The sequence below is a fragment of the Chaetura pelagica genome, unplaced genomic scaffold (assembly GCF_000747805.2).
Source record: "Chaetura pelagica isolate M959 unplaced genomic scaffold, ChaPel_1.0 scaffold286, whole genome shotgun sequence".
NCBI classification, from domain to species: Eukaryota; Metazoa; Chordata; class Aves; order Apodiformes; family Apodidae; genus Chaetura; species Chaetura pelagica.
Window position 1 is genome coordinate 459,554 of NW_009953573.1, and position 12,443 is coordinate 471,996.

Sequence of the window (12,443 nt, forward strand, 5' to 3'; positions counted from 1 at the left end):
CTGCTCACTTGTAATCCCAGTCTGTCCTCATGTGTGTCCGTGTCCCTGTGTGCCCTGTGCTCCTCCCAATGCTGCCTGTGCTATGCTCAAGGCCACATTCCTCAAGCCAGCTGAAGGGAAGGCCCCCAGGCCATGTTGCTGGGAGATGCTAGGTCTAGTGGCCACCACTGGCCTCACCACCTGCCTCAGCTCAGCCCAGAACTGCTCATGGGACCCTGCCTAACCCACAGCTGTTGGGGCATCTTCCCAAAGAGAGGCTTTCCAAAACATGCTGCTGGCAAGGAAGGAGGTGAAAGCAACTCCGTCCCAACGCAACTAAATTCAGAAGGTCCATCCCCTTCCATTCTAGTCTGAGATTATAAACACACGGGGAAACAAAACTGGTGTGGGTGGTGCTATGGGGCAGGGGGAGGTCGGGCTATACTCACAGTATCACAGTATCATTCTGGTTGGAAAAGACCTTCAAGATCATCGAGTCCAACCACTAACCCAATTCTGCCATGTCCACCACTAAACCCTGTCCCCTGGCACCACATCTGTCTTTGTAGATGTCTCCAGGGATGGTGGTTCAACCACCTCCCCTGACAGCCTGGATCACCCAGTCCAACTCCCACTCCAGAAGAGGACAACCCCAAAGTTCGCACCATGTTCCTGAGGGTGTTGTGCAAATGCTTCTTGAATATTGTCAGGCTCAGTGCCATTCCTGCTTTCCTGGGGAGCCTCTTCCAGTGCTCCACCACACTCTAGGTGAAGAATCTCTTCCTAATGTCCAACCTAAACCTCCCCTGCACACCTTCCTACCATTCCCTTGGGTCCTATTTTTGGTCACCAGAGAGGTCAGCTCCCACTCCTCCACACTCAATAGTGTGGGAGGGGAGACTGGTGACTGTGCATGGTGGCAGGGATGGGACTGGATCACAACTACTCCTGAACTGCTATGGATGAAGTTATGCAGCTGGGGTGGCACTGGTTCCCTCTTCAGGTCTGCAATACATGTGCCTGCAACTTCTGATGTCCTCCAAGCTTGGCCTGAGCACCCCCATGCATGTACCCAAGGTCTCTGGTCCAAGGTGATCATTAATATCATGAAGCCAAGGGTTGCACCAGAGGGTTGGGCCCCACAGCCAAGTGCCCCAAGACCCTGGATGGAGAAGGGAACAGTGTGTAACCAGCACCCTGCAGCACAAGAGGGTCCCCCCCACGCTGTAGAGGCAGACAGCAGCAACACTGACCTTCTGTCTTGATCTTGAGGGCTGTCCTCACCAGCGCAAAGAGGGTTGCATTGAAGGTGACGGTGCCATCGCTGTTCAGGGGCATGTTCATGCACACCAGGCGCTGCGCAGCAAAGCACCCTGTGACCCAGCAGTGCAGGCTGGTGGCTTCCTGCAAACCCAGCCCTGGCCACAGGGCACCCCCCTTGCCCAGGCACTGAGCTGCCAGGGAAGGAGCCCCCCCCCCAGCTCTCCACACTCTGCCCAGTCCCACAGGGCTCCACACCACCACTCAGCCCCACCTGGGCCAGGGGCAGTGCCCTCACTCATCCTGGCCAGCCAGCTAAATCAGACCAAGCTGCAGGAGAGCCAGGGCAGACCTGTGGAAATAACCCAAACTATGGGGGCACCCGTGTCATGGGAGAAAATCAAAGAATCATTTAGGTTGGACTCTAAGATCATCAACTCTAGCTGTTAACGCAGCACTGCCAAGGCCACCACTAACCCATGTCCCTCAGCACCACATCTACACAGCTTTGAAATCCCTCTAGGGATGGGATCCCTCCACCACTGCCCTGGGAAACCTGGGCTAGGACCTGACAACCCTTTTGGTGAAGAAATTGTTCCCAAGATCCAATTTTAACTACCCTTGGGAAACTTGAGGCCAGGTCCCTCAACTGTGCTAATGAGTTTGCCCAAGACCCATGAGAGTTTACACCAGTGCCTGGGTCCCTGCCCATGTGCTTTACACATGAGCCTCACCCAGGCCCCGACTTGTGCAGAATGAGGCAAGCCAGGAAAAGTTCCTACATAGCCAGTGTTCCCATCTCCCTCTTTGTACTATCAGCTCTTGGAAACAAACTTCTACAGCCCAGGTACTCAGGTCCAGCATTGCCCTCCTGAACCAGATGCAGATGTGGGACACCCCAGTGTGGCTTAGGAGTCCCTCTGCACAGAGGGCTCCAGGTTGGGCAGAGACCAGCCCACCCTTGGTGTGGGGGTGAGCACAGGCTCCAACTTCAGCAGCATGAAACACACCAGGTTAGTAGCATCTCTCTTTGCCGCCAGAACACTTCCCTCCATTAAACATGAGTGGTCAGAGCATGTGCATAAAGCATGACACTGGATCATCACCCTCAACCTCCCTGGGGAGGACGCAGAGACAGCTTAGGGAAGGTGTCCCTGTGCCACCACCCCTGCCACCCCCCAGCTCTTACCTTACAAGCTACACGGTGTGGGCAGAACTTCCCAAAACCCAGGGGGGGCTGGATACGTCTCAGCAGAGTCACTACATCCAAGTGCTTGATTCTGCCCCTACGGAGGCAACATCAGCAGTGTGGTGGCAGACACAAGGGACAGTGGTTTGGCCGGGGGCTGGAGGGGTTCATCCTTGTGGTCTGCCCCACACTCCTGTGGTGGGCAAATCCCTATACTTCCTAATACTCCTCTTTGGGAAGGCAGCTGTTCCTAATGGCACTGGTCAGCAGGTAAAAGGGCTGCAGCGTGGGAAGAGCTGGCAGAACCACCAGGGCTGGATGAAGAGGATACTGGAAGTCTCATGTCCCCAAGCATCCTGATGACTTGTATCAGCCCTGGAATATGCTGTCAAGTCCACATCCACCTCTGAGATGCTGGGATCTAACTCTTAGACAGTGTGACAGTTCACACTGCCATGTATGTCTCAGGTAGGGCATCCCACCCCAGGTGCCACATGAACCATCCTCTTTGTGCCACCTAAACCTGCCACTCACTTGGCTTCGGGGTCGTACTCAGCCCAGATCCGTTTGAATTCATCCAGGTGATGGGGCCCAAGGATGGACCAGTCACGTGTGAGATAGTCAAAGTTGTCCATGATGACAGCCACAAAGAGGTTAATGATCTGAGGGGAGAGGAGCAGGTGTGAAGGCTGCAGGTTAGGGCAGAGCCAAGCACTCAGCAGGTCCTGGGGCAGGGACATAGCCCACACAGCTGGTAGAACCAGCAGAGCCCTAGGGAAACACAGGCAGATGAACTTGAGAGAAGTGGTTTAGCTTTCCGTGGAGCCAGCCCATGCATGGACAGGCCTCCACCCAAGGTGATGTGAAAGGCAGCAGCAGGCACAGGGCATCTCTTTCCCCTCTGCCCTTGCAAGAATCAACACAGAGACATCTGGGCGGCAGCACATGGGAACTGTGGGAAGAACCTAAGGGGGATCCTGGGACCCACAGGAGTGCAGTGCCAGGTTTACAGCAAGGCTGGGTAGATGGGCTGGGTGATGATGCCCCTGGGAAGAGGGTGCTGTGGGCTCAGCCCCACTAGAGATAAGGCTAACTCAGCAACAGGGCCTGCTAAGGGCCAGGACAGGGGTGCCAAAGGGAGCTGGCATACCAGGAAGGCACAGAGCATGTAGAAGCTGATGAAATAGAAGTAGGCGAAGCCTGTCCCACAGGTGTACTCCTCGCCTTCAGCATAGTCTGACTCCGGGTCACACAGTTTCCCATAGCTGCAGTCCAGCAGGATCTCCTGCCAGGCCTCACCAGTCGCACACCTGGGGAGAAGGGATGGAGGCTGCTGGTCCCTGCCTGTCCTGGGCATGAGCTGGGCATGCAGGGAGTGTTGCAGCCAGCCCAGCACACGGGGATGGGGAGCCACTGGGAAAGGAGTAGGCAGGGTCCTGGGCTTGTTGTGCTGCTGTGGAGAGTCTGCTCCAATGTGAAATGTTTGTAGGCAAGAAAAGCCTTGAGCTGAGCTCTTGCTTCCCCTTGAGTTTCCTCACAATTCACAAATTAAAATGCAGTCTGGGAAGGAAACACGCTTCTGAAATCCCAAAGTTCCCCTCTCTGCTGCAGCTCAGCCACATCAAGCAAACTGACAGCCACTCCTGAAATACTGCCACTGCTGCAAGATATTTTTCTGCAGGGCAAAAAAGCAATCAGCTACTAAAATGCTGGTCTCCCTCACTCCCAGCTGGTGGGCTCCCATGCTGACTCTGAGCCCAGCTTCCTTCTGAAGCTGCTCACTTGCCAAGACTGACCTGAAGAGCAGTAGCACAGCTTGTGGGAAGGTTTGGAAGTTGTTGTTTCGGTTTATCTGGGTCCCATCCACCATGGCAATCTTCCCAAACATCTGCAAATAATATTGTCAGGTCCCCAGCACCCTTTCTTGGCAACCACCACGCTCCAGAGCATCCCTGTCCCCAAGATCCTCTTCATGTTTACTGGGCTTTGGGTGTCCCCAGAAGAGTCTCAGACTGGGGTATAGGTGCTCTGAGGTTCATCAGCTCCTGGAACATGCCTGCATATGCTGAAAATGCCTCAGTCTACACTGCACTTCATCTGGGCCAAGGAGACAAGGTCTTATGAACCAAGCACAAGTACTGGCATGGCACCTAGTCCCTCTTTGTCCCATCTCCCCAGATGCTACCAGGCTCAGAGCATCTGCTCAAGAGCAAATCCCAGCCCTGGATCTCTCACCTGCATCCCAATCACAGCATAGATGAAAAAAAGCATCACGATCAGCAGGGCTACATAGGGCAGAGCCTGTGACAAAAAGACCGTAGCTTGTGTGAGACACCAGCCCAGCATGAGGCAATCCAAGGACAGGAGGTTGGGTCTGGAGCTGTTCCATGAGGCCAGCATCTAGGCTCCCATGTGGGAAGGAGACAGCTTGCTTTCAGCCTCTACCCACCCTCCCACTAGCCCCACTCTCCAGTTCTCATGCATGGGTGGCTTATGCCAACTCCCAAAGGAGAATCCAGGTCTCTGCAGCCAGGATGAAGGCTGAGCACAGCCCAGGGGTGCCCAGGGCTGAGGGAGCTGTCCAGGCTCAGGGGCTGTCCCTCAAGATGCTGCAGCATCTTGGTGCAGAACCCAGACTTGCTGGGCCCAGGGCTGCTGGGGCCCTGCCTGCTGGCTCAGCGCAACTCTGACACATGATAGTGCCAGCGAGGGAGACCCTCCTGTTCTCCCACCCACACAGGTAATGTTCTCCTACACAGCACAAGCCGCATGCTCAGCTCGAGCCCAGCAGCCCTACCAACACTGGAGTTTTCATCCTCCACCTGGTGAGGACAGTCTGCTCACCCAGCTACCCTAAGGATCAGAGCTTGCTGCCAGCCCAGGGCATGGGCTGGTCTGGGAGGGGAGCACTGTTGCTTACATACCTGGAAGGACTTGATGAAGGTCCACAGGAGGGTCCTAACACCTTCCCCTCGGCTCAGAAGCTTCACCAGCCTCATCACCCGGAAGAGCCGGAAGAAAGTGATGGAGACACGGGAATTATCATCAGAGTCCTGTGGGCAGAGCAGAAGCCTTGGTGGGCAGCAGGGGCTGATGCCTTTGGGCAGACAAGGGGGCATCTCCTGGGGGATGAAGGGCAACAAAATTCCCCCCAACCCCCACACCAGGCACCAGTCATTGTCCCCACAGCCCTTGTCTGCCCAGAGGACCAGACTGCACGGGGCTCCTAACCTCCAGCCTACCCAATGCCTCACATCTCTGCTCCCAGGCTGCTTGGGACACCTGGTTATGGGATGCAGAGCAATCCTGTTAGCTCAGGGGACAGGACACTGAGGGAAGGAAGGCATGCTGTAGCACGGGCTGGCAGAGCTGGGCTGTTTAGGGCCACCCTAGGACAGGCTCAGGTCCCTCCAGACTCTTGCTCAGCATGTACCATATGGGACAAGTCCCACCTCCGGGCCCATTTATAAAGTGAGCTGTAGGTCAGGCACCAGGCACATGAAGGGTTAATAATGGCTGTTTAAGCACAGAAAAGTTGGTTTAAGAACATCCCAGCAGGGCTTTCATAGAGCAAAGGAGGGACTGAAGGCAGGGTGGCTCTTTGGGGTTGCGAGCGTCGCCCCCACCTGCAGTGATGTCTACTCTTGAGGTGGCTGGAGGACCCCTTTGGAGGGATAAACAGCAACGTCCAGGGCTGGGTACTCTTGGGTTCAGGGAAGAACAGGCAGGAGGGGACCCAGCAGGCTCAGCTCCTGGGCTCAAAGGGCCAGGCTTTGTCTGGGAGCACCTGGGACACTGGCAGTTAGCAACACCTGGGATTTGGTCAGCCCCAGGTCATCACCACTTGGGATGCCCTTCCCACTTATTCCTCTCCCTTCTAGAGCTTTCCTGCTCCCACTGGATCCCCCTCACTCCCAACATCCAGCCCACCCACTCCCAGCTATTTCAAGACAACAAAACTCAGCTGTTAACACCCCTTCCAGCAGCTCCATCTTCCCCCGTCTGGCCTTTCTGAATCCCCAGGGTTGCTCTAGAAAACACCTTCTACTTCCCCCATCCCAGTGCTGTGGCCTTGTGCTCTCCCAGTGCCCAGCACATGCCCAGCAAGCCCAGTGGTCAGAACATCTCCTCAGTTCCAGTGCACCATGCACAGGTCTTGAAAGTCTCCAGAGAAGGAGACTCCATAACCTCTCTGGGGAGCCAGTTTCAGGGCTCTGTTACCCTCACAGTAAAGAAGTTTCTTCTCATGTTGAGGTGGAACTCCCTGTACTCGAGTTTGAATCCATTGCCCCTTGTCCTATCAGAGGGCACAAGTGACAAGAGCCTGTCCCTGCCTTCTTGACACCCAGTCCTCATGTATTTATAGACATTAATTAGATCCCCACTCAGTCTTCTGACTCTCTCTACACTAAACAGCCCCAAGTCTCTCAGCCTTTCCTCATCAGACAGATGTTCCAGTCCCTTAATCATCCTTGTAGCCTCCATTGCACTTTTTCAGGTAGATCCCTGTCCCTCTTGAACTGGGGAGCCCAGAATAGAGGAACCAAGGCCAACTGTCCTGCCTTCAGCAGCCAGGGATCCTGTCAGCTGCTCCCACAGTGCCCGGGGGGTGGGATGGTGGAAGGCAGGGCTGGGCCAGGAGACAGACCCGGGAGAGCTGGGGAACAGCCCAACACATCTCTGGGTGGGAAGAGGTGTCTGTGTGGAGCATGTCCTGCCCCACGTTCCTCTCAGCAAGAGGAGAGCTATATCCTAGTGAGAGCAGCTGGTCTGGTGTGTCTTCCCGACATGCAGGACACATGCAAAAACCAGCCCCAGGCAGGCTAGCATGGCCAGAGGCAGCAAGGGGAGAGTGGAGCACGACAAGCACATGCAGCTGGTATTTACAGTGCCATCACAGCCCCCGCTGAGGCAGTACAATCCACCACTGGATGCAAGAACAGTCTGTCAAGAGAATAAGAGAGTAAGCAGAAGTGAGGTAGGAACAAGAGGAAGGGAAGGATGGGTGGTTGCAGAAGAAGACAGAAGAAAGAGTAAGATGGAAACTGACAACAGAGTTTAGAGAGGACCACAGGGGAGGGACAGACATCTGCCATCACTCAGGCTCAAGGATAAGGTGATGTGACTTCTGAGGGGCAGAGGCAGTTGATGGATGGCCAAGGAAACACGGATCATGAGGGACCTACTCACTTGGGTGCCTCACTGTGTGTAACCTGCTGTGACACACATGCCTGGGGCAGGGCTGCGCAGGCCACGAAACAGGCCAAAGCTCAGGACTGACTGAAATTTTGCTGCCTCACATGGACAACCCTGGGTCAGATCTGGAGGCAAGTTCACCAGCTCAAGTCACCCCACAGTCTCTCCCTGGCAAGCTGGGAACTCTCATCCCAGCCACTGGGACACCATGAGGAAGCCAGCGCAGGTTTCCTGGGCCAAGCACTGAGACTGGGAGCCCCATCTGTGGGGGGGAGGCAAACCACTGCCTGCCACCCACTGACCCAGGGGCAGGAATTGGAGGGGCAGGAATTGCTGGTCCACGTGCACATGGACACACACAGGGCACACACGTCCGTACGCACAGGAATGCTCACACACACACATAACACACGCATACACACACAGACACGCACACATGCGCGCGCACACACACATGCATACACACACGTACACACAGACACACATGCGCACACACACGCACACAAACCCTTGAGGTTCCCAAAACCACCCAGAAGCACGTTCCTCTCTTCAGAGCCCAGGATACCTTGGGCAGGGGGATCCTTCCCAGCACAGGGTCAGCCTTGGTGAGGAGGCTGAGCTTCCCAGGCAGACAGTGGCAGGGGCGACACAACAGCATGGATGCTGCTGCCAGCCCCCTGTACCTCAGAGCCTGAGGTGGCACTGCCAGAGGGGCCCTGTCCCAACTCCCCTCTTGCCCCAGATACCTCAGCACCCCTGGGGATCTGGGGAAACACAGCCATGAGGATCTGGCTGTGATGACTTGGAGAGGGCTCCTGACGGTACAACCCTCCCCACCGCATCACCCTGACAGACACAGAGACATGAGGAAGGAGAAGAGGCAGAATGGAAAGAGAGAGGAGGAGAGGACAGACTTTGCAAACCAGAGTTTTGTGCCTGGATGCCACCAGGAATAGCTCGGCTGCTGTGAGGTGTCACTTGCCACTCCTGCCCTGTGGCTCAGGCTTGTTTCGTGAGGACCACCCCCCTTGAAACAGAGCAGCCTCCAGGGCCTGCCCCACCATCAGGGTGGTCTGTGATGGGTGCAGTAGTTGCAAACAGTCCTGGGGACCAGAGGTAACTGACCCACCTTGCAGAAAACTGTCAGAAGGGAGGAAACTTACCAGATGGGGAGGCAAGGTTGTCCCTCTGCCTCCTAATCATAATTCCCCCTGCAAATCACCAGATGGCTGGGAAATCTTGGAGATGCTAAGAGAGATGTGGGCTGAATAGAGAAGAAAGCACATGGAGGAAGGGTGGGGAAACCATGAAGGGCTCAGCTTTCTGGGGGGACAGAGATGGTCACTGGGGCTTGAGACCTGCTGGAGCAGGACTGTCTGTGACAGAGGTCCCTGAAGAGCTTGGAGGACCTGGAATGGGGACCAGAGCTCCTACTGCCCCAGCACCCAGATGTGGGGAGAGAACCAAAGGAGCTCAGACCATAAAGGACCGTTTTGGAAATCCTGCCCAGCCTCCTGCACAGCCCTGCCACTGCTGTGACACACAGCACAGCACCTGAGTCGGTCCCCGCCAGTGCAGCCAGTGCTTGTGACCTGTGTCCCTTGGCATCCTGACGGCTGAGCACAGCAGCACCTTGGCATCCCTGCCAAATGACCCTGTCTCTTGCTCTATGGGGACTTGTCCTGGTTTGAGCCAGCACGAAGCCAGTTTTCTGTCTACTGATTTTTTCTCCTTCACTGAACTCTCTGTTAAGCAGCACACACACTGAAATCAGCAGCAAGCTTTCCAGCTCATGGACTGATAATGCCCAAATGTTTATAGTAACTACTGAGAGACCAAGGACGCCTTGCTCTGCTTGTTGAATCTGCTTCTTTGCACATTATAGGAGCAGAAGAGTCTTATCTACAATCCTCCCATAGGGAGGATCAGACTAGACAGACGGCAAAATTGTCCAAGCAGATTATTCCATCTCACATATACGTAGCTCTCAGTTTACATTCAGGAATCACAGAAGTGAAGCTCCCTTCCTTCTTCTTCTGTCCATGGCTAGCATCCAGGAAGGACTCCATCTACCCATCACCTCTGATCCCTAGGCCTGTGCATTCCTGACCCCTGTATCTCTACCCTCAGCTCCTGACTGCTCTGCTTCTAGCTGTGGAAGTGGTTTGGGACCTTCTCGGCACTGCCCCAGCTCAGGGGAGTACACTGGGAGTTGCTGGAGGTGGGTGGTAGAGGTTTTGTACACTCCTGTACATATTTGTGTATATTAGTACATACTTGTTTTTATCATTAGTATTTAATTAAAGCTGTCTAGTTTAGTTTTTAGTCCAGAAGCTTCTCTCCTTATTTTCTCTCTCCTTTCCCTATCTGGGTTGGAGGGAGGGAAGACAGAGATCATTATTCTCATTCATTTAATTGCTGATCCTGCATTAAACTGTGACAGGTCTGAAAATCTCTGCCCAGTGCAGGGCCTTGAACACCTTTTTAAGCTTCATTTCTGACTGACACCAGGATGGGGAAGAAGGCAGCACACTAGGAAATTATACCCTACAGGCAATGGGAACCAGGTGACAGGTGCAGAGAGCTGGTGGGCAAAGGATGGCCTGGAGGACCTGGTGACAGCTGAAAGCTGCTGGAACTGGCATGAAATCTGAGAGCTCTTCAAGGCTGAGAAGCCCAAAGGCTCAGAGGACAGCAGTACCAACCTGCAGGGCTGTGCAGGGGAGGAAAGTGGGTGGTTTTGCTCATCCCAGCTCTGAGAGGCCTGGATCACCCTCCAGAGATTATCAGCACCAATGGCCCCTGAACCCTCTCTCCTCCCCAGCACGGGAAAGGGCTGAAGGTCACCCTCCACAGAGGTGACAGCAGCTCTGCCAGACACAGCCCTGCAGTATAGCTGGCAAGCCCTGCTCCTGAGAGGAGACAGCATGTGGAGTCACCAGAGAGGGTGACTCTCTAATCTTCCCCATCCTGCAGCTGCTTCTGGAGTTGCCATCAGCTCTGCTAAATGCAGCACATAACTTCCCAGGGCATGGGTGCATTTCCAGTGCCAGACCCAGGACATGGACTTTGCAGTGCTATGAAAGGCAGTGGCAGTCTGGCTTTCTAGCACTGCTCTGAAAACACTCCCAGCAGAGTGCTTACCACACAGGCACTGCCTGCAGCCCACCATCCCATGTGGAGCTTCTGAAACCATGTGTAGAGCAGACACATACACACCTGCACTGTCAGCGTGAGTCCATGCGGATCGCTGTGTAATGGGACAGAGGCAAAGCAAAAGCCTTCAAATGTGATGTCTGTCCCTCCCCTGGCATGTGTCCTGCAGGTACACAGAGCTTGGGGATCTCCTTTTTCTCCCCACCTGCAACTGATGGGAGGCTGGGCATCTGGGTGATTGCCTGTCCACCATGTGCATGGGGAGGACAGGCAGGGGGGAGCAGCCCAGGGCTGGCACATGCTCTGCTGCTCATGGTCCAGTTCTGAGGGAACAGACTGTTTTACATGAGATCCCAGTGCTTGCAGATTCAGGGGAAGTGAGAGAGCAGTGTCATATTTTGGCTGGCTGGGGATGGTCCCATTGCTTAAACAGTGCAATAAGGTCTGCAGAGCCATGGCTGCAATCTCCACACACTCACGTCATAAACTGATCCTGGATTGTCCCTCCTCAGAACCAAGCAGAGCAGGGAGAGAGGAGAGCAACACTCGGTGGAGCTAGACATCCCAGCAGCACCTCCCTCCTCCCCAGGGCTGCAGCAGAGCCTCAGGCAGGTGCTGCCAGCACCTTGTGCCCCAGCAGCCAGACACTTACGTCAATCTCACTGAGGATGACATCAATGATACTGCCAATCACTATGAGGAAGTCAAAGACGTTCCAGGGGTCCCCAAAGTAGCCCTGCCGGGGAAAAGCCAGAGGAGAGGAGTGAACATCTAATGGCCAAGTCAAGGAGGAGACAGATGCCGAAGCCCAGGGGACAAAGTACCACCAGTGACCTCTGGCACCTCAGGGAGAGCCAGATAGTGGCTAGATCTAGTACCCTCTGGACAATTGTCTTGCAATGGTGTGAAATGAGGAGGGTGGATTGAGGCAGCTTGTGCTATGACCCCACAGGTGACCCTGAAGATGGTAACAATGACCACTGGATTGGGTTGGGTTTGGCTAGCAAGGATAGTCCTGACAAACTGCGGCCGTTCCAAAACCTCACAAGTCCTGCACGTGGGGGTTCTCAAGGGTCTCACAAGAAGTCATTTGGGGTTGCAAGCCTGGGGGTACTTTTACAGGAGAGATGCCAAGTGCAGGGTAAATGGAACCCCCTGGCCTGGCCTGAAGCCCTTTCCTCACCTTTGCTTTAAAGGCCATGAGCTTGAGGATCATCTCCAGGGTGAAGATGATGGTGAAGGCCACATTGAGGATGTCTGAGATGTGGTTCATTTCTGCAGACTGGTTGTAATGCTGTGGAGAAGGCAGGAGAAGCCATGTTAGCCCACAGCACATCCAGCCTCTGTTGTGAGCTCAGAGGTGTGTGTGCTGGATGCAGACTACCCCTTCACAGACCTATGGCTCTGCAGTGGTCAGCAAAAATGAAATTTCCCCCATTCAGCCCCTTTTCTGGGCTCCCCCATCCAACCAGTCTCACATTGCCGCTATCCGCAGGATGCTGAGCACACACCACAAGCTTTAGTGTGCAGGACAGACCTCCTCCCTGAAAGCTCTCTGGGAAGCAGGACGGAGCTAGCCCACCCACTGCTGAGGAGACCCTGCCACCACCCATGTGGGCACTGTGCCCCTTACCTGCATGCCCAGGCAGATGGTGTTCAGCAG

At 54.9% G+C, this 12,443-nt stretch overlaps 1 protein-coding gene across 1 annotated transcript in view; it reads right to left on the bottom strand.

Moving 5' to 3' along the window:
• The window catches only part of CACNA1S (calcium channel, voltage-dependent, L type, alpha 1S subunit), a 53,639-nt gene that overhangs the window by 8,791 nt on the left and 32,405 nt on the right, over window positions 1-12,443 (bottom strand). The window contains exons 27-37 of the mRNA XM_009999636.1: window positions 12,414-12,443; window positions 11,964-12,074; window positions 11,433-11,516; window positions 7,316-7,372; window positions 5,353-5,481; window positions 4,664-4,729; window positions 4,225-4,316; window positions 3,579-3,738; window positions 2,963-3,090; window positions 2,429-2,525; window positions 1,233-1,335 (exon numbers count right to left, since the gene is read on the bottom strand). Of these exons, the coding sequence (XP_009997938.1) occupies window positions 1,233-1,335; window positions 2,429-2,525; window positions 2,963-3,090; window positions 3,579-3,738; window positions 4,225-4,316; window positions 4,664-4,729; window positions 5,353-5,481; window positions 7,316-7,372; window positions 11,433-11,516; window positions 11,964-12,074; window positions 12,414-12,443 (1,057 nt within the window). The remainder of the gene's footprint in view (window positions 1-1,232; window positions 1,336-2,428; window positions 2,526-2,962; window positions 3,091-3,578; window positions 3,739-4,224; window positions 4,317-4,663; window positions 4,730-5,352; window positions 5,482-7,315; window positions 7,373-11,432; window positions 11,517-11,963; window positions 12,075-12,413) is intronic.